Source organism: Stegodyphus dumicola, chromosome 4 (genome assembly GCF_044657685.1).
Source record: "Stegodyphus dumicola isolate Sdum_Otavi_A_Nest chromosome 4, ASM4465768v1".
NCBI lineage: Eukaryota > Metazoa > Arthropoda > Arachnida > Araneae > Eresidae > Stegodyphus > Stegodyphus dumicola.
In genome coordinates, this window is record NC_140771.1 from 55415522 (window position 1) to 55438098 (window position 22577).

At 32.5% G+C, this 22577-nt stretch overlaps 1 protein-coding gene across 1 annotated transcript in view; it reads left to right on the forward strand.

Annotated features, from left to right (window-relative positions):
- The window catches only part of LOC118185165 (transducin beta-like protein 2), a 59087-nt gene extending 53658 nt beyond the window's left edge, over nt 1-5429 (forward strand). The window contains exon 10 of the mRNA XM_035354976.2: nt 4305-5429. Within this exon, the coding sequence (XP_035210867.1) occupies nt 4305-4335 (31 nt within the window). The 3' untranslated portion in view covers nt 4336-5429. The remainder of the gene's footprint in view (nt 1-4304) is intronic.
- The last annotated feature ends 17148 nt before the right edge of the window (nt 5430-22577 follow it).

Genomic DNA, 22577 nt, shown 5'->3' on the forward strand with positions numbered 1-22577 from the left:
TTTGTAGATTTTAATGTGTAATTATCCTAATATTGTTTAAAAATCAATGTCATAAATTGCATGTATTTTAAACTGTGAAATTTTATGAGATTGTGGTATTAATAGGGTTTTTTAACAAATATTATTCTGTTATTTTCGTTTGGCTGGCGTCAGTCCGCTGGACCGACAGTATTAAAGTTAAAAAATAAGTATAGTCTCAATGAAGTGTGATCAAAAGTAGTTTGAAAGTAGTAATGAAATTTATTGAAACATTCTAAACAAAAATACGGCTTAGCTTTACACATATTACAATATGAAACAACTATTTTGGTTACATTTTTGGCTATCTTGCATCCAAATAGTTTTGAATTGTCATCATAACATTTCGAACAATACTTTTGGACTTTATGTGCGTCTCCTTCCTTTTTGTATAATTTATGAATAATTTAAGTCGGCAGTACTGCCACTGGCTGATCGCTGCCGGCTGAACAGAAAGGACAACAAATTTGGCGCCGGGCTCAACGTGTTAAACCTTTACCGTGGTCATAAGGTAAAACACAAAAGTATAAAAATTCATGTGAAACTTATACTTTGCATCTAGTGAGACTTAATACAAAACAACTTATCATCGCTAATTGCTTTAGTGGCCTAATAGAACCTTAAATTATATTAACTGAGTTACAATCCCTGGAACTCTACACAAAGCTATGACACTAACAGCATCAGACAGTCGTCAGCTAATTTTCAAAACTTGCTAACTATGCCTACATCAGGCCTTTCAGGTTTGTTCTGATTAGCAGGTCTTACTATAGGCGAGCAGGAGCGGTGACAACAGCCAGTCTTTTGTTATGAATCATGCTGATTATGATTTTAATGCTCATTTTAACCTATGCTGCTTGACATAAAATTTACTTACTAAACCTCCAGACTGAGCAAGTGTGTGACAAAAGGAGACATTAAAAAAAAAAAAAAAAAAAAAAAAAAAAAGCTAACTGTTAGTAAAATGTAACTAAAATGTCACTTATCTTCTTTCAGATATGTCCAGTTATTATGAGTAAAATATTTAATGCTACTTGATAAATTTCATAAAATTATTTTTATTCTCAAAATATTAATAATTATGTTGTTATGTTTAATAATAATGCAAGCTACTCACATTCAGGCATAGATATAATATTTTTAATTGAATTTATTCAGTTCCCATTTGCTCATAGGTCCTTAATTTTTTTCATTAATGGTCCTTAAAAGTACTTAATTTCCTTGTGCAGAAATGCGTACAAACTCTGTAAAAACGTAAAGTAAGAAATTTAGAACTGCTTTTCCACAAAGACTAAAAATTACCATAATTTCCGGAAGAAAGACCGCATCAGCGTAAACGCCGCACTCGAGAAAAATGGCGGGAAAAAAATTTAAATTACACAGAAACGCCGCAATAGATTAAATTGCGCGTGACATCGTCGTGGGCCATATAGATGCAAAAACTCAACCTAAGTCCTGATATATGACATACCAGTTAAGAAAAATGCATGAAATGAAACCATAACTCAAAAATAAATTAAAGGTAAGAAATGTATAGCTTCTGTGCCGTTTAGAGACATTTTCAAAAATTTTCCGCTCCCTTCTTACTTAAAAACTATTCAACAAGTACTTGTACTCAAACTGATGGGATCTGTATTTGGCAGAATGCCAAGAAAAATTTGTTCATGCTGAAGGGAAAATAGGTTGGAGTTCTTTAGTAAAAATTTGCAGAAAAGGCAGGGGTGGGGAGAGGATGGGTCCTGGAAGATTCATCGAATACCAGAGAAGATAGACTATTCAAACTGATGAGAATGTTGATTTGAAAGGGGGAAGAATGTTATTGTTCTGAGATCTCGTTTAGGGTGAATAAGGCACGTAGGTCCGTTCAAGGGAAAGAATGTAAACAAAATAACGTTCGCAAAAAGCAACTGAGTGGTCTTTTGTGTGGGAATAGCACCAGTCTATGCACAATGACAAGGCCATCCAAACTATGTACAATGACCATCGTAGGAAATATTTTATTTTTAGTGCACCTAAACGCCGCATGGGTAGAAACGCCGCACCCGCTGAAAATTTAAATTTTAAACACGTAAACGCCGCAGCGTTTCTTCCGGAAATTAGGGTAAGTCTTTTCACTAAAGTTTTGTAATTTCACTTAGATTTAAAATTTTTTGGATTATGTGTTATTTGTTTAAAGGTAACAATTTTGATTTGAATTTCTCACTGAAGTATTTTATTATTTCACTTACGCTTTCAATTCTTTTGATAGGATTCTCTTTATTTTAAGTACAAGAATCTAATTAGAATTTACTTTGTTTTTTCCTTGCTTTGGGAAATGGCCAGAATTTTTGGATGAGTTGTTATGATTAAAATACATCGAAATGGTTCGTTGGCTAATTCTGGATACAGAAAAGCAAGGATTTTTGTGGAAGAGAGATTGCAATTAATTTCAATGTCCCTTCTCCTGAAGAAGTGGGATTGAAATTGATTGAAATCATCTTCTATCAGGTTCATTTTTCTTTTAATTTCATTTATTTTGTGTGCGTTTGTTTGTTTGTTTGTTGATGATGTAATGTGTAATGAGTAAGAAATCAGAGTATTTAAATGTACAAATGTTAATGTAATATTTAATGAATAAATAATGTGTTTATAAAAGGGCTGGTAACATTTTGATGCATAGGATACTGGTTTAATTTTTCCTAAACTGTAGTTTAAATATATTGTTATTAAATCTTTTAGAACAATATTATTTCATTCTGCATGTGCATCCTTGAAAATGAGAATGTCAGTTTTTTAAATATGGCAGTTTGAGAACAGGTAGTAAAAGTTTGAGAAACTGCTATGGTTTTAGTATAAGAGACACTACTATGTGTATAAACACGCATGCCAGTGACCTCCTGCATAAATCTAAGTGTTTTAGCAAAATACCTTGAAAGGTGAGTTACTGTCCAAGTATATGAATTAGAAATCTTATATCTTCATACCACAGAACTTTGATCGTATAGAAAAAATGCATCAGCTTGTTAAATAAAAGCTTATGAAAATATGACATATGATGATGTAATAACTTGTTGTTAAAGCTAAGTTTAAAGCTAAGTTGTCAAGAGAAAGGAAGCCCTTGACGTCGAAAGAAGATTGGAAAGTTCCCTTTCTGCTTGAAGACCTAGTGTAGGACATTTTTAAAAAGTTCTAGAAAATTTCAAAATTAATAGCTTTTTATCATTGTTTTAAAAGGGGACAAAGAGTTTGTTTTATAATCCACAAAAATTTTTAAACTTTATGACAGATATATTTTCAGATGTTGAAATTTTAAAATAATAGACTTCAAATAGTTGAAAAAGTGAACAATTTTTGAAAATTCATGAAAAAGTCAGAAATTACATTACAAATTGAATATCAATTTCATATGAAAGATTTTTCTCTGCTCTATATAATAGTGCAAACAGAAAAATTCTGAGATTTTCAGTTTTTATCACTGAAGATATGTCCAAAAACATCAATTCAGCATGAAATTTAAAAAAAAGTTTTAAAAAAAATTGCTGTATTGCACTCCTATCTGTAAAGAGTTTATATGCAAAATTTGAGCTTGATAGATTGTCAGGAAATAGTTTCAAAATTGATGAGAAACTTTTGACCATAGCGGCAAAGATTAAGAGTGAGCTAAATAAAATCTTATAAAAAGAAATGTTTTATTAGAAATGAGAAATTTCAAGAGAAAATACAAAAATCTGTCTTCTCCATATTTACTATTTACGTTTTTACTGATGGTGTGATACCTTTCTGCAAAACAGCGAATAAAATATGTAAATCGATTTTCACTCAACTTTTTTATTTTCGCATGTGCACCCTAAAATATGTCCAAAACATGGCTAGTCTGTCAGATATTAAAATTAGGAACAGGAAATCAGAAAATACCATTTTCCCCTTGACTTACCCTCTCTCTCTCTCTCTCTCTTTTTTTTTTTTTTTTTTTTTTGTTATGTTTGGAATTATTGTCTAAATGCAGTTAATATTCTAAATTTCCGTATGAAATTCAAGTTTCTTTAATTCTGAATCAATGTAAATGTATGTCTGTGAACTGGCTGTAACTTTCCTTCATATACCCCAAAATCACATGCTTTTTGTAGATTTTTAGAAAAAGTATGTAAATTTTAAATATGTAAAAATAGAAAAATTATGACATTGAAAACATAAACACGGCAGTATAAAAAGATATATGAATTCTCCTCCAACTGAATTCTGTATGTAAATTTTATATTGTAACTTTTGTTCCTTATATTTTCAATACTCTTCTTTTCTTTTTGCAGGGACATCTTGCGAAACTTTGGAGAAAACTAATATTTTTGTATACTTTTTATACAAATCATCATTGTTAAAATATTTTAAAGCTAAAAATAAATACATCTCAACTATTTAATAAATCATTCCAGTTTTGTGCCATTTTTCACCTTTACCAAAGTAATAAGAGTACAAAAATGTAAAATATATATTTTTAACATGGCAGTGAGTGTTTGAGGTGTTTATTTTTTGTATTTCAGTTTAATTGCTTTTCTTCAGTTTCGTGAAAACGATGTTTATTTCTATAGCTCCTATTTCCTTTTTCATATGATTGCTTTTTTGCCTTGCCATTTCTAAAATTTATTTAAAAATCTGATTTATAACATTATTTTAAAAATTAAATAAATGTAAAACCCTCAGAACTGATTTATCTAGAAGTAATTTAAGTAATTGCTTAGAAAAATCATAAATAATTGCTGAGATTTAATAAATACTGTGGCTTTAATTGCTTTTTCATACAGAATTAAAATATTTGATAGGTGAAATTGAATCTTGGAATTGGGAGAAAATTGAATCTTCAAATTTACATGGTGTAGAAAAAATTAGAAACCTTGCGCCTTTTTATGTATAACGTGTACTATAAATTAAAACTTGATTGATCTGATTAAGTTAAAACTTGGTCTAATTGCTATACTAAATTATACAACTTTAAAATTTGATGGGAAGCATGTGAAATTTTGATTTAATTTTGTATATTCCATTTATCCATTTTTTTAAAGAGTTATTTCAAACCATAATGAAACTTTTTTTTGTAATTGTGTGTTGTGCTCGACTGTGGTAAATGTTTTAATACACTAAAGTGTTAAATCTGTCTCTCTAGTCTTTGATCAAATCTTTGCCAGTTATAAAATTAATGCAGTATACATTTTTAAAGCACTTTTTTTAATTTAAAAACCTTAAACTATTATTATTGGCACTGCAAAAGTTTAAAAAGTAACTTGTTCGTATATATTTTCCCCTACTTTTTTAAGCAAATTGTTGACTTTATCGTAAATTTTGCCGTGTTGTGTGCATATTTCCCATTTTGCTTTGATTTTTTGATTAAAAAAAATATTTGAAAATAATTTTTTCCAATAAAGGTGTATGTCAAATAACTACTGGTTATGTGGTTTCTTTAAAAACAATCTGGACTTTTATTATGCAAGTTAGTCCTCCATTGCACATGTTTTTTTTTTTTTTTTTTTTTATACACAAATTGATTTCATGTATAAGTCAGTTGATATTATAAAATATTAATCAGTTATTTTCAAATGTTTATTAATCAAAATAATTCTTTTGGCTTTAATATTAATTTATATACAGTACAAAGTCCATAATCCGGAATGATATAAAATCCAGACCTCAAAGGCCACAAACTTTTTTTTTGTATGCTTTATGCATGCACGTAAAGAGTGTGTGCGCGCGTAATGTATGCTCTACGCATGCATGCTTGTAAAGAAATGTTTAATAAAGTAAACAAATAAATATTAAGTGGTTTTTTTTTTTTTTTTTTTTTGTAAAATTTGATATCCTTTATATCATAATTGCTCTTTATTTCATAAATTACGGTTTCATATTTTTAATTGTATAATTTCTGCATGCCATCTTACTAAATTTATAGTGATGATCTATAATCCGGAAAAACCCCTAATCCGGAATCACCGAAGTCCCGACGAGTCTGGATTACGGACTTTGTACTACAGAATTTGCTTATTTAGGCAACCTGATTCTTTGGCATGTAATCTTATTCAGTATGAAATTTCACAAAATAATGATTTATTTTGTTTCATTAAAAAAGTTCAACAGCGTTATCTTACATAAATTAAAAATCATTAATAAATGCTATTCTTTAATTTTTAGTGAATACTTTGTTTCATCTGAAATGAGCTATGAAGTACTTTACCAAATAGACATACAGTGTTGATATTTTGAATGTCCATATTAATTTAGACATATTAGGAGAACATTTCATAAGGTTAAGAAATATTCATTCCATTTTTACCTCTGTATCTTTGTTTTCTTGTACCTGGGTTATAAGTTTCAAAGCCTACAATAATTATGTGAAATAGCAGATAATACTTAATACTATGTATAATTATATTCATGTAACGTACAGTGGATGGACAAAAATATGGAAACACCTTGTGAAATGCATGTTTGAAAAGAAAGATTGATTTTAATGAAATATGTAGGTGGCACTGCCGTTTTTGACTACTGACGCCACCTATACAACTTCGTAAATGTGCTAAACAGTTCAGTTGTCGGAGTACTGTTATGTGAGGTTGTCATTGCATTATGTCAGAGTTAACAGACTTCGAACATGGGCAAATTGTTGGAGCACGTATGGTAGGTGCTTCTGTAAGCAAGGTAGCCGAGGTGTTTAGTGTTTCAAGAGGTAGGTACTGTATCGAAGATTTATTCCGCATATTTGAAAAGCGGATAAACATCATCTGCTAAATCACACCGCAGACGAAAGTGTGTCCTGAGTGATCGTGACAGACGATCATTAAGGGCAATTGTGACGAAAAATAAGAAGACCACAGCTGCAAAAGTTACTGCTGAAATGAATGTTGTGTTACCGAACCCTGTGAGTACCAAAACAATTAGAAGGGAGCTTCATAAACAGGGAATTGCTGGCCGTGCTGCAATTGAGAAGCCACTCATCAGTAATGCTAATGCCCGTAACAGGAAAAGGTGATGTGTAAGTCATAAAGCCTGGACTATAGAGCAGTGGAAGCGAGTAATATGGTCTGACGAGTCTTCTTTCACATTGTTTCCCACTTCTGGTCGAGTTTACGTCTGGAGAACGCCATCTCAAGCCTATAATACAGACTGCTTGTTGCCAAGAGTGAAACATGGCGGGAGTCCTGTTATGGTTTGGGCAGCCATATCGTGGTTCTCTGCTAGCCCCATGATAACTGTGTCAGGGCACATGACTGCCAAGACTTATGTGAACATTTTGGCCGATCAAGTTCATCCCATGGTACAAACTTTGTTCCCCGATGGTGATGGTGTCTTCCAAGATGACAAAGCCCCTGTTCACACAGCTCACATTGTCCAGGACTGGTTTTCTGAGCACGAGGATGAGTTGTCCCATCTCCCATGGCCACCACAGTCACCAGACCTGAATATTATCAAACCTTTGTGGTCTACATTGGAACGGAAAGTGCGTTCTCGTTATCCACCGCCAACATCGTTATCTGAACTTGCCACCGTTTTGCAGGAAGAATGGTATAATATTCCCTTGGCAAACACACAGGAACTGTATTTATCCATTCCGAGAAGACTGCAAGCTGTTTTGGATGCCAACGGGTTTCCTAAACCATATTAAGCAAAGAAAGATGTTTTTTTAAAGGTGTTTCCATATTTTTGTCCAACCCCTGTACATTATAATAGTCAACTTTATTAAAAAAGTTTCCTTTTTAAATGGATATTCACTTGTCATAATTTTTCGTATCACATTTCGTAATTGCGCCACGGTTCACCCACTTCCAGATAAAGTTAAATATTGCGTTTATTAATGCACATTATTTTTTTTATGGCAGGATCCTGTAACTTTGAAAGTACTTAGTGTTAGTTTTGTAGAAAGCAAGTCCCAGATTTTAATCTTTTTTTGTTTCTGTACAAAAATAAAATCGAGGATTAATCAGAATTACATACAACAAAAGTTCTTATGAGTGCTTTTTGAGGTTATACTTATTTATTATTGGCACTAAATTGCACAGTTTAGTGAGAATTTTTGTTTGTTGAGAATGGCCAAGAAGAAAGTAAATACAGTGGCTCACATTTGTTTTCAGATGCTTATGTTTTTGAGTTTTATTTCAAAATATCAATCACTAAACATTAGCAAAATGACTTCTCTTTCATGCATAATATTGTTCCTCATTTTTAAAAAAGTTATTCAAAACGTTTTTGGTTTAAAAAAAAAAAAGCGTATCTGGAAAATTCTGAAAATGAACTTGTATATGTATTCGGATACTTTAAGCAAGCAGCTTATATTTAATAAAAGCATGAAAGTAACAGGACATCCAATACTTCGTTAGATATCATTTAGCTAAAATTAACTCTTTTCATGTGCATTGGCATGGATTTTAATTTTTTTTCTTTCGAGTAAGCATGTTTCATTTTGTTTCATTCCTACGTAAGAATTGCTTTTAATAGAGCTTTCAAAGAAGTGTCATGTTTGCTTATTCTGTTCTCCAACTCATTCTTTACATGTTTGATAGTATTAAAATCTGAAGAAACCAAAAGACTTGTTATAACTTCAGGACAGTTTTATAATAATCACAAGTAAATGTTCAGGGAATATTTAAGATTGTTATCCCTGTAGAACTTGAATGTACTCTTAATTTGCATTCCAAGTTTTCTTGCAGATGCTTTCAGGTTCATTAAGAATATTTGTATAAGAACATGGATCAATATAGATCCATGCTCTTTTTCTGTAAAAAATAAATTCCCCATTCCAGAGGCAGCAAAATATACCCAAACTATTATGCTTTCACCTTCATGCTTAACTGTAGTCAATAGGTTTTTCTGGTTTATTTCTTCATTCAACTTTCACTTTGCAGCAACTTGTGCATTAGGCCCAAGTATATTCATTTGCAAATGGAACATTACTCCAATGTGATTAATCTTTCTTATTATTGATTTTACAAACACCAAGCACATTTTCATTGTTTTCTTGTTGACTAAGAATTTTCTTCTTGCTGGTCCCCATTATAAGAAAGTGTGACCCAGTGACTCTTACAAACCCATTTTGGTATTAACTTTTACTGTAAGCCGTTCTCCTAAATCTGCTGCAAGTTTTATAATGCTAAATTTTGAATTTGTTTGTTTTTTCAAAGGATAAATCTCGATTCTTTGTATTAGCTTTTATTTATTTAGATTCTTTGTATTAGCTTTGTATTTTAAGTATGGCCCAGCTCTCAGTGCATTTTGAACACTTCCATGCAATTTCCATCATTTTAACGAAGGTAATTGAACATTTTATATCAATGATTTAAAAAAATATTTTGAATAATTTTCTAATCTTTAAAATTATTAGTTAAATTTCGAACAGAACTTGTTGATTTGTATCGTCTTGCAATGCTCATTTCAGATATGGAACTATTAATATATTTTGCTAAACAAGTAATAATTTTTAAATGCAAATGATAATTGTTGTTATATATTTTTTATTAAAATAAAAAAAATACGTTAAGAAACATTGTCTTCTAAAGCACCTGAACAAAACTTTAGAGCAGTGTTTCACAACACATACCATTGGTGGTATGCAAGAAAAAAATAGATGGTATACAAAGATGCAAAAGTAAAGTATTTTTAACTATTAAATTTAAAAATTCACTTTTAGAGTAAATTATTTTATTGCAAAAAATATTTTGATGGTATTTATTTTGTTACAAGCAAGTCTTAAAATAGAGAGAGTGGGAAAATTTGAAGTTTGTTTCAGTATAAATTTCAAAAATACAAGTCTACTGTACGTAAGAACCAATTTATGTACCCCTTCTCCCTGTTAATTAAAGCAACTGTGGGATTACACATTCATACCCTACATAAGGTAGAATGAGAAAGTTTGATAAATTAGTCTTATTTTATGGACTCAAACACTGGCCCAAAGCCTTGCTACCTTCAATTTAGTCTTGGAATGGTGGGCCTTCTGAATTGATTAAGGATAGGAAGAGGGACTATTTGATTTCTTGTTATCCACTATGGGGTTTTAAGTAGGAACCTGATGCATACCTCCAGAAGAGAAGCCTTGTCAATACAGATGTTAATGAGCACAATAAACAACCTTAAGGAGCAGAAGATTTCAAGGGGTGATAGAATGATGAAAATCATGCAATTTTTAAAAGCATTGCTTAAGCAATACTTCATTGATCTAAGTGATATTTGTGCTTGTGTTTTCAGTTATCATGGAAAATCTATACTGGGTACCTTTGGACTGCTATGTGTCACTAAATTAAACTTGTTCTTGTTTGGCAGAAGTTTCATAAATGGTAAATAGCATGTTTCTTTTAACATTTTTCAAGACTAGTAAATCACAGGGAACTAATTTAACAAACTGAGATTGGGGGGGGGGGTATTCCTACATTAACTACTGCAATAGTGTAATATGTTACTCTTATGAAATGGAGTTTAATGTACTGCTATGTAGGTATATGGGTCCATAATTTTCACTGTAACTGGGATATTTTGATGATAGATATGTTTTTAAGGAATAACTTGCAGTTTTTCTTTTGTCAATACAATAAACTCTTATTTGACTGGGGTTAAATTAATCAGGCCCATAACTAAAGGAAAAGTTAAGTTTGTTAATTGTGTAATGGTGGAAAAATTATCAGCACGAAACAAAACTATCTATGGAAAATACAAAAAAGAAAAGAAAATGAGTGGGTGACTGATTTTTTATGCAAGTTTTGAAGTCAATGACATTGTTTTAGTTTACTAAAAAATATTTCAATAGTGATGGAATTTACATAATCAGTTGTACTTATTTCTTGATTAAATTACAAGAAAACACAGGTAAGTTGTGAACTGTGTTTTTCTGCCAATTATAATGTTAGTTATTTTTCTTTTGTTTTCTAATTATCCTCAGATTATGATTACGAGTTGACTATGGATGTTGTTCCTGGTATTACTCTGATAAATTGGAAGTTTCTGTATTTATTATGCAGATGTCACCAGCCCTTGCATTACTTTATTTTCTTGTTAGCCATGAAATGGTTCTTATTAAATAGACTGCATGAAGTTTTTGTATTTTCATCATGGGTGATATAAATACAGGCTACAAAACAAAAGTTGCCTATTTAGGCAGTTTATGATTCATGATTGGATGTAACATGTTTTATTAAATTTGTTGCTGTTGCCGTGGAAGAATTAATTTTTTGCATCTAATTGGGTTTTATATGTAAATATAAAGAACTTTTGCATTAAAGTGCAATATGTAATTTATTTATTAAACACATTAAAGTGTAATATGCATTTAAATTTCTAACTGGAATTTTTGCATTACAGGTCCCATGTAAAAGGTTATGTTTAATGTAAACATTTCTATCACCAACTAGGTTGAAATTATTTTCATAAAAATACTTATCTTTGTATATGATCTTATTAGCATTTCTCAAAGTTTTTCCAAGGAGAGACCACTTTTATAAATTAGAATGTTCTGTAGATCACCTTACTTTTCTCTCATTTGAAAATAATTTTTTACTATCAGTGTACTTATACTTTTAAAATACGCAAAATTAAATTTCAATTAATTTTATATTTGTCTTAAATAATTAAATTAATAAAAAATCATATTCATTTTTAGTAATTCAAAGCCATTAGGGTTTCGGTATTCTTTATCTTTTTAGCTAAAAATGAAAATGTTTGATGCATGCTGTTAAAGTAAAAACAAACTACTGAAACTGAATTAATTTATGAGTTGAAGTATGAGATGGGCACGTACAGCAAATCAATTTTGGTACTTTATTTGTGTTATTGATAAAAACTTTTTCTCGCAGATATGCAGAAGCAAACTTAACTGAAATTTTTAAAGCTCCATTGTGCACGGTATTCCATTTTCACAGGTAGGTCCAGTAATGAACCATGACATCTGCTTGAAATTTCATTTTAAGTCCAGTGTAATTTGTGAGTTCAGTTAACTGTTTTCTTTTATTCAAGCACAGTATGCTATTTTCAATATTGAATTGGAAAAGACCAAAAACCCATGAAAATTTATTATAATTATCACTTAGAAAGTAAGTTTCAAATGGTAACCTTAGAGTTTTGAGCTGCAAATATATGTCATTGCATAATTCTTTTCCAACAATGATATCATTTTCTGTTTTAAAAAGATTCTAAATTTGGAAATGGTGAAAATTTTCTTTGCTTTACATAACCAACCTATTAACCAATTTTTCTCTTTGTACTTTTTATTTTCTCATGGCAATGAGAACAGTAAAAAAAAAACCATGTAGATAGAGATATAATTCATGTGGTTTTGAGAATATATCTGAAAGATATGCCAGTGATGCAAGATCTTCGTTAATTTAATTCACAAGTAACAGCTTAGAAGTCACCTGTGATAGATAGATGAGAACTTTTGAAAACTGTTTGAATAAGGAAAATTTCTAAACTTAAAGGTGTAGCATATAAAATGTCATTTTACTCACATTTATTTATGTAAATTATTATTTTGAATGATGAGTAATGGAAATCAGTACACTGTGTAAATAACCACAGCAAATAACATAATTCTGTGCTAATCCATATTTTCTGTTACTTAACATCAATATAATGAATATCCATAATAATGTGGTGCAGTTAAATTGCCTTTAGTTTGCTTCAATTTTTTGTATTCCATCCATTGGTACAGAAGATTGGTGATTGTTGATTTAGTGTCAAGACCTTATTCAGTCAATGGATTTATTAACAGTATTAACTCAAGGTCTGTGTTGTAGTAATTTAGGTCAGTGCAGTGTCTGATTACTGCATAAGGCTCCATGTTTTCAGGGCCTCGAAATAGTAATCTTTCATTAATTTTATCTCGTATATTTAAAAAAAAAAAAAAAAATTGATGTTGCGAGCAAGTACAAGAACATTGCATATGTGGTTCCAAACTGTTACTTTAAAGTTAGACTTCAAAAATTGAGGGAGAATAAATTCTAAGGGTACCACTTTATTGGAATTACTTTTGGTTTTGACTTTTACCCTTGCCTGCATGAATGACGAAACACGAATTGAATGATTGGAGAGTTAGGTTTGGAGGCAACTTCCTCTTGATAAGTCTGTCTCCTGCCTACTATACGATCATTCACATATGCACTTTTTTTAAAAAATTGTTTAATTTAATTTTAATTTATTAAATTAGTAGATTTATTTTCATGGATAGATTTTGCACTTGATTTGCTTATGCTTCTGAATTTAAATGATATTGTAGATTAGTTCGAGAATTAAATCTTTTACGTGTTTGCATATTTTTAAATTATTTTAGGAAAAAAAAAAAAAGAGTTGGTATTATGAGATAGTAAAGGGTTCCTACACTTTGGGTTCTTGGCGAGAACCTTATAGACGCAGTGGTGTAGCGAGGGGGTGCATGATGCCCCAGGTTGTCTCCAAACAAGATTTTCCGGAAAATTTCAGTTTTTATATTTAAAATTAATAACTGTTGTAATATAATTAATTATTTATTTTCTTGATTTGTCTGATAAAATGTGTAATAAAATGTTTGCAGTACATTAATCAAAACGTTCTTTCTGACCACTTTATTTCTCCAAAGTAGAGATATATTTTTATTTTTTAAAACAAAATGCACGTATATCTCCCGCTTTTTATTTTAAAACGATAACACGACCTGGTCCCGAAATTCTCAAACATATCCAGTTTCCAAAATTCAGTTCCATAATTTTCACAATAAAATCCTAACGCTTCTGCTACAATGGATTGCATTTGACTCTCCTGTAAACGACTGATGGTCTTCCTGGGTACCGATTCAACTAAGTCATCTTGCTAAGACATCGTTCACTGCTACGAAGCATTCAACGCATGTCAATTGTTTTTAATCTCCTATTACAAAAGGAAAGCTGCAGGTCGCTCTTTACTCCTTATCTAAAACGCATAGTTTTCGACGTCCCAAACTAAATTTGCATATTCCCAACTTTGTAAACGTTATAATTTTCCTTTATAATCTCTTCTATTTCCTTTTGTTCAGAAAGGTTATCGATTATATGGTTATTTCATACCGAACCCACAATATACCCTAATTGTTTTGAGCAGTGAGTGTGACTGCATGACCTTACTCCGCAGTAGAAAAGAAACGGAACCTAAAATTCCACTACAGATCTATAGAGAAAATGTTTTTTCAAACCTAAGAGTCGCACTTCGAATACTACTTACTATTCCATTATCAAATGTTGTTCAGCAAATTAAAATAAATTTTCACATATTTACAATCAATGCTGGGACAAGATCCCCTAAGTCATCTAGCATTTTTAAGCCTGGAAAGAGAAAAATTTGAAAGGATTGACTTCAATGAAGTAAATGATAAATTTGCTTCATCCAAGGTAAGAAAAATGTATACATAGCAATTAATTTATTCATGTATTATATTATTAGGCCCATCAGTGGACAAGCAGTAAAGTCGCTGAACACTGGTAGTTCGGTCCGAGGTTCGAATCCCACGAACGGGCTGGCTGCGTGGCCGTTTTCGTGGTTTTCCCCATGAGTAACATGTATACGAGCCAGTTTCCCTTAGAAAGTCCTCCACGAAGCCATCCCTCCCCTTAGGCAGATAGCCCTTGAGGCTTTGCCATAATCACACACACATGTATTATTTTATTATTAACAAATATAAGTGCCTGTCAAGTTGAGGTGCACGTGATTGAAGCGAGATGAGGGCAAATTAAAATTTTTAAGTTGGCTGGTGGTGTGTCTGACAATTTTAGATCTTTGGCACTCTAAGCACGAACGTGTCCAGTTGGCTATGTTAGGCCATACGAAACATTGCTGTATCAGTTTCTTCGAACTTTGATGCCAGAATGTGACAGACGATGTAACTGAGTAAAAATTGCATGGCGAAACCCGGAGGGAACGTAAGGTCGAAATCTCGAATCCTGAACATCACAATAAAATGACAGGGTTCGTAGCGGTCCTTGTAAGTGCTTATAAGTCCTTATATTTGAAAATAAAATATAAAAGCCCTTATAGGTACTTACTTTTTCTTCAAAGCCCTTATTTTTTAAATTTTAGAGCTTATTTTTTGCTTTTAGTGTTTTTTTTTTTTTTTTTTTTTTTTAATGAACGCGCTATTTTTCCCCGTTCCAAAGCCGAAACTAAATAAACAACTTTTCTTCCTAATATGAAATGTCAGATGGTGAATCATACTCCCGGAAATAGCTTTTCCCCTTTTCTCTGCATTAACATAACCTTTGGTGTGAACGAAGAGTACAGACAGGTAGGTGCCCGTCGGTCTATTAGTCAAAGAACTGCAAAAGCAGTAGAAAATTCCGGTACATTCGGCATTCTTTTTCTCCCACCCAAATATTACACATGTTTGAATTTCTATCAAGATGTTAATAATTTGCATTCTCGCTCCGCTTGGCCAGTTCATATTCGTGTTTATTATGATCGTTATGCTTATATTATGAGCATATGTAGGAATGTTTGTAATAACATAGTTGTAGTAACTGCTGAAGTATAGTAAACTTCCAAAAATGGTTGTGTTTTAACACAGATTAGCTTTCTAAGGAATAATATTCGGAATGGCTTGAATAAAGGGAAAGTAATCGAATAGTCAAAATAATTTCATTTTTTTGGCCAATACATTATACAGTACGAAGATTGGGAGGTTCTCCCCTTTCTCCGCAAAATCTCGAATATTGAAACTGTTACAGTTCACTGCAAAAAAAGCAACGGAATTTTTTTTTTTTTTTTTTTTTTTTTTTTTTTTATGACTTTCCAATCTGGATTGAATAGGACTAAAAGGTCTGCGGTCTACCAACCCAAGCGAAGAATGATTCTATTTCGGAAATTTAACGCCGTCTGTTGAAAATTAGAATGAAAAACACCCCAGTTATTTAGTTCTTTAATAGCGGCAGCTGTTGATTCCGATTCCGTAATATCACGTAGGGAAGAATTACGGCGCACGTATTGCGCAATAACGTTTGCGATATTTTGCAGAGATAATTAATTTTGATGTTCTGTCCGAGATTTGTTTATGAACACTTAAAAGAGTTTTACTGTGCTTGCTAAGCAGAATATTTTTCAGTTCCTTTGGTTTATTTTTATATGATGCACATATCGAAATGTCAAAAGCATTTATTTAGCGGAAAAATCTAAAGAGCGGCTATAGTCTCCTCCGCTCCTCTGTTTCAAGTTACGCTCGACTATCCGAATATTCGTCAATTTCCAAGTATGCGTTTTAGTTAAGCTTTTACTGTTAAAGGATGACTGCATGAAGCAAATTTCTGTCTTCTGATTTCAGAAATGTTCCTCTTTTTTACTTAAATTACTTTGTTCGCAATATCTGTTAAGGGAAAACTGATATACGATGAAAATTTAGAAAATGTTCAGAATTTAGATTTAAATTATTTAAATATCAATGTGAGTGGAAAAATAAATTGTATTTATTATTAGGTTCCAAGCGAATACAATAAATATGCCTTATTATTATTTATTTTCTCTATTTTGAACTGAAATTTCATCATTAAATCTTTTAATATAGTTTAGCTCTGCATAGTTTTTTTTTTTTTTTTTTTTTTCTCTCATTGTAAACTAGTTCTGTAAATTGAACTTTTATTTAAAATTTTAAAAAAAAAAGTATTTCCATGGTTGAGGTAAAGCTTATTCTCTCTTAATAAATACTGCATTTCTCATATTTTAAATTACAAGTCTAATTTTTAAGGTTATGCAGTTGTGTATAATGTAATTAGACAGGTGCTTATATATATTTTTTTTTTAATGTGCTTGAAAAGTGCTTATAGGTGCTTATTTTTTTTAACTAAAATGTGGCTATGAACCCTGAATGATTTTCCAGGTGACAGATGCATAGGCTGCAAATTGAGATTAGTGGAAGATTTGCTTTTTAAGAGGGTTTATAGTTCTGAAATGAAATCTAGGTGTCTCATTTGACGAGGAGAAGCTTTATTCGAACGCTGTTGAAAATCATAGGTTAAGGGTTTGTGATCTGTGAAGATCATGAAAACGCGTCCCTCTAGCATATGTCAAAAATATTTGACAGCTTCATAAATTCCTAATCATTCGCGATCGTAAGTGCTGTATCTGGTTTGTGATGGTAAGAGGTTTTTAGAAAAATATGAAAGTGGTATCCATAATTCTTGATCTTTCTGTTGTAAAACTGTTCCTATACCTGTTATTAATGCGTCGACGTGTAGAGACATTAAGTTATTTTTTTGAAGCAGAAGAGATGAAAAATGTGCAACCGTTTTCGCCGGGAATCGATCTGGAGTACCGGCCCAGCGTGCAGAACCACTACACCTCAAAGACACGCTAGGAAAGTGGGAGGAATACCTTATAAAAGTAGAGTGATAATGGTTTGGATGTGGAAGGATACTGCAAATTTGTTGCCGAAATTAAATCATTTTTGCATATTTGGAACTCTTCGCGAGATTCTGTGATCCAGGTTATAACACGTTTATCGTTTTTCGTGCTTCCAACCAAAAAAGAATTTAGAGGTGTTTGTATGGTTGCTGCATGAGGTAAGAAACGTCGATAAAAATTGAGCATAGCAAGAAATCTTCTTCAGTCCTTCACTGTAGATGGTTCGGGCATATCGCGGGTAGCGGTAACTCTGTCTGGAAGGGGTCGAACGCCATCAGCGGAAATTTCATGACCAAGAAAGGATACTCTTGGTTGGGCAAACACGCATTTGGAAGGATTAAAGGCAGTAATCGGTTACAGTAGTATTAAGAGGTTTCTCAACGCTGTATCTGTTTTCACTCCACAATACAGCTAACATCACTTTGTTGTTTATAAATTCCTGAAACATGTTGCGAAAAACTTCTCTCATATTTAAAACTGTTGTTTTGAAATAGCAAATGTCAATATCAGAATTATTTTTTCGGTGATATTTCAACAGGTTTGGAAAGTGAATCAAACTTTCTCTTTCAAAATCTTGAGCAAAAAGTGATAATTTTTTAACATAAAAAAAAAATTACTTTCCTTTTTATCTTGTAGTTTTTGATGAAGTTGATTTAAATGAGACGTAACGTCTACCATGAAATAAAATTTTTAGATCCACTGACCGTTCTTGAATTCTGGATAATAAACACTCTTTCCATGGATAAATGCTCTAATTTCTGTTAATAAGAACGCGAAACGTTTCAAAAAGTTTCCTCTTGATAACCAACATCCTTTGTTACGCAGCAGAAAATTTGCGTACTCACTCTCCATTTCAACTAAAAATTCTTTAAACTGGCGATGATTAAGAGCTTTAGTTATAATGGAGTTAATAATCTTAATCACCAATTTCATACCTTTGCAAATTTCTTCTGGAAATGTATGCTCAAAAAGCGCTTCTTAATGAATGATACAACGGTAAGTAAGTCTCTCGTGACTGATAAATTGGCCAATTAATCAATACACCAGTAAAAATCTTACTAGAATCAGTACAACGGCAGTTTTAACTTGATACACCAAATAACGTAAAAATGAAATTTCCTGTCAAAATATCTGGGTTTTTAGTTTTTAGACATTTACAATTTGAAGTTTTTTCATATTATATGCAACCCAAACATCGTCTATATATTTTACGCTGACTAAATTCACTTGCTTGGAAAATGTGTTTCAGACACTGGAAAAAAGATCAGATTTGAAAGGTCTAAGAAGTTAAAATCCTGATATTTTGAAACTAAACTTCATTTTTACATTATTCGGTCTCTCATTCAAGTTAAAATTGGCACTGAACGGTATATTAATTCGAAGCATTTCATTAGTTAAAATTTGGCATATAACAGATACTACGACAGCACAATTTAAATCTGCACAATCAACGCCGAAATAGGTAACCCCCCCCCTAAAAAATCTGAAAGGTTGCTAGCTTTGAAATCCTTGAGTTTGTTAATAAAAAATTTCTTTAAAGTTTGAAACCGATAATAAAACAAATTCCGAATTTCAAATTTGGGCTTCCAAATGCCCATATTCGCAGTAGGATTACGTCATTCAAAATTGGATGGCTCTAGGTACCGTTGTTTTATCACAGTGCTAGAAATATACATACATTTATGCAGATTCTTTATTATTTAATTTCTTTGAATATAATACATAGCGATAATATTTGGTGGCAACAATTTGAAAAGTGAAACAGCCGTTTATAGTGTTTCAACGCAAAATCGCAAAACGAAAACAATAGTCCCTGAGGGACCCCTTTCGACTAAAAAAATTAACACTGGCGGATACGTTTTCATGCTTCTCTAAAATTTGACAGATTTTGAGCTGTATTTTCAAGATTTTCTTGCTTTTACATGCGCGCTCCCGCATGTGGAAAAGCCATACTCCAAGGAGTCAAAAAGCCACGGTTTGCCGACCACCGACCACTGACCACTGACCTAACCACGTCGAATACCGGCAAATCACTAGAAGCCCTACTATAAGTATTCCTTCTGAATTTTTTTTTTTTTTTTTTTTTTTCAAAACAGCATTTTAATTGAGCGCTCCAAGTCCACGGTATGTCCCCCCCCTCACCAATAACGATCTTCTCGAATATAGTATACTTCTTTTATATGAAAATTTAACCAACTTATCAGTGTTCACGTTAGCGTGAAATTGTGCATTCTATTAAATAATTAACGGAATTAAACAAAGCCTTATGCCATCAAATTTAAGCTTTCAGGCTTTCTAAATAAAAATTCATTAACGTTTCTAGATATTCAGATATCCAAAAAATAATTTTAAGATTCCATCAGGAGAATTATCTTATTTTTATTTTTTTATTTTTATTTTTATTTATTTATTTTTTTTTGCTTGAGAACTCCCGAACACAGTTTACGCACGATTCTACGAAGTAATTGAACAATGGCCGAAAAACGAAAATGACCCTGAAATGCCGTAATTTCAAGTAGCCTACTTGATGATGGTTGCTAAGTTGACATTTTACTCACCACCACCTTGACCTTTTTGATTAAGCGAATATTATTTACGAGTCTCGCCTTTTTCCTCTTCTCCTTTCCACCTCTTCGCATGCCGCTCTTTTAACGGTAGCCCACATTTGTACATAACTGTGATTTTCGTAGAGTTTGTTAATATAAGATTAGGAAAGGAAGTAATTTGTTTCGAAGCATTTACTTTTCAAGTGAGTAGGTCAATAAAAACGTCAAAATTTATAAAAATAGATGAATAAAGTATACAGTAAACCCAACCAGATTATATCAGCCTAGGTCCAGTGGCGTAGCAGCATAACTGGCGCCCCCTCCACAAAAAAAACTTTCAGTAATACAATGTATAGAATATATTCGTAATAAGAAATAATGCAAATAATAATAAAAGGCTGAATCTGCCATAAAATTCTAAAAAATATATTAAGGATAATCACTACCTAATTACACTAGCTTTGGATTTGGAAATGCATCTATGTCGGCGGAAAAATCAGACATACGATGATCTAGAATTAGTTAAAAAGGTGTTATTTATTTTACATATTTATATAAGTGTTTTTAAAAAGTACAGTTTTTAAACAATTAAAAGTTTAATATACAGATATGTGGGAACTTGCCTACTGCAACTCAACTCTGCCAGTCTGGTAACCCATAGCAACCAAAAAACAAAATAATATTTATTTTATTCAATTGTTATAATTATTTAACGATCTGTCTCAAAAATTGCTCTATCATAATTGGTGACCCGTATTTATTACGAATAGCAACCTTCAATGTTGCACGAATATGGAGTTTATATTATATGTCAAAATTCTGAGAAGCAGTAAGTTATCCAGTGCAAGTAAGACATTTCACCTGTCATTTCAAGCGTTGTGCCGCATTCCGGGGAGTCAACATATTTATGTCATAATTTCAGCGGATATGATTTCAAGTATCAAAAAACTGTGTCACTATATACATATTGATTATTTTTCTATACGTGTTATTATTGTGTATATTCTATACATATATTATTATTGTGCATATTTGATCGATCTAAAGTGGTTGACAAAGATGCTGCTTCACAATTGGCGCGAGTGGTAGTTAAGCCACCGCCTTTTTGTCGCCGAGATCCATAGTTATGGTTCATTCAATTGGATGCGCAGTTTAAATTAAGTCAAATTATTCAATTTTATACAGCGATCGCCGCGTTTGAATCAGAGGTACTGCAATCAGCCCGTGAAATAATTTTGAATCCACCGGCGACGGACAAATACAAATCTTTAAAAAAAATATATTAATTTCTGTTTATGTAGAATCTAAGATAGTTAAAATCAAGCAGCTGTTGCACGATTTACGGTTGGGTGATATGAGGCCTTCTCAATTGCTGTCTAAAATGTCAGACTTCGCCGCCGGTAACCTAACGGATAACATTCTTAAAATATTATGGATGAATAGACTCCCATCTAACATGCAAACCATTTTAGCGGCCAGTAGCGAACCACTTAAAAATCTTCCCAAAATTTCTGGTAAAATTCACGAGCTGGCCATTCCAGCGCAAATACACGCAGTGCAGGCTCCTGGTCCAGGTATTGTGGCGTTACAGGCTCAAACTGATGATTTGTCCAAACAAGTTGCTCAGTTAGTAGCCATCCAAGCGGAACCTTTTCAGCGCAACCGCTCCACATCACGTGGTCGAAATACACGTCGTAGCCCACTGAGGAAACGTTATGAAAGCCCTCAGGGTATTTGTGTTTACCACCACAAATTTGGAAACAAGGCAAACAAATGCCGCCTACCGTATCGTTATAACGAATAGGGAAACGAGAAGGGCCGTTGCTCGAAGTCGTGAACGACAGCGGCTGGAATTTAGCACGCCTTTTCGTCATCGAAAAGAATTCGGGCTTAACGTTTCTTGTAGACACCGGGGCTGATGTTTCTGTCGTTCCACCACATTTTCACGAACAAAAACGCCTTACCAAGTTACAACTTTATGTAGCAAATGGAACTCCTATTCAAACTTTTGGTGAACGCCTGATATCTGTTGATTTAGGATTGCGCCGCAACTTCCAATGGCCATTCATTATTGCTACTGTTTGAAGTCCTATTATTGTTTCGGACTTTTTACAAAAATTTTCTTTGCTTGTCGGTCTTAAGAATCGCCGTTTGATAGATTTCACAACCAACTTAACTTATCCGGGAGTAATTCGCAATAGTCAAGATTTGAGCATTAAATTGATTTCGGGTAACTCCCCATGGCATCAACTTCTCAGAGAATTCCCTACAATCACGTGCGCAGTTATGGATATTTCCGAACCCAAGCACGATGTACTACATTATATTGAAACTACCGAACCTCCAATTGCCGCTAAACCAAGACGCTTACCTCCAGACAAGCTTCAAGCCGCCAAAAAGAAATTTCAATACATGATGAAACAGGGAATTTGCCGTCCTTAAAAAAGTTCAGTCCGCTCCATCTAGGTCGGAAACGAAATGTAAGTGGCGATTATCGCGGGTTAAATGCAGCTACAATTCCTGATCGTTACCCAGTCCCGCACATTGAAGACTATATGCAAGTTTTAGAGGGAAAAGCTATTTTTACAAGCCTTGATCTTGAGCGGGCGTATCACCAAGTGCCCGTTAACCAAGCTGATATTCCAAAAACTGCGGAAACCTTTCGGACTATTCGAG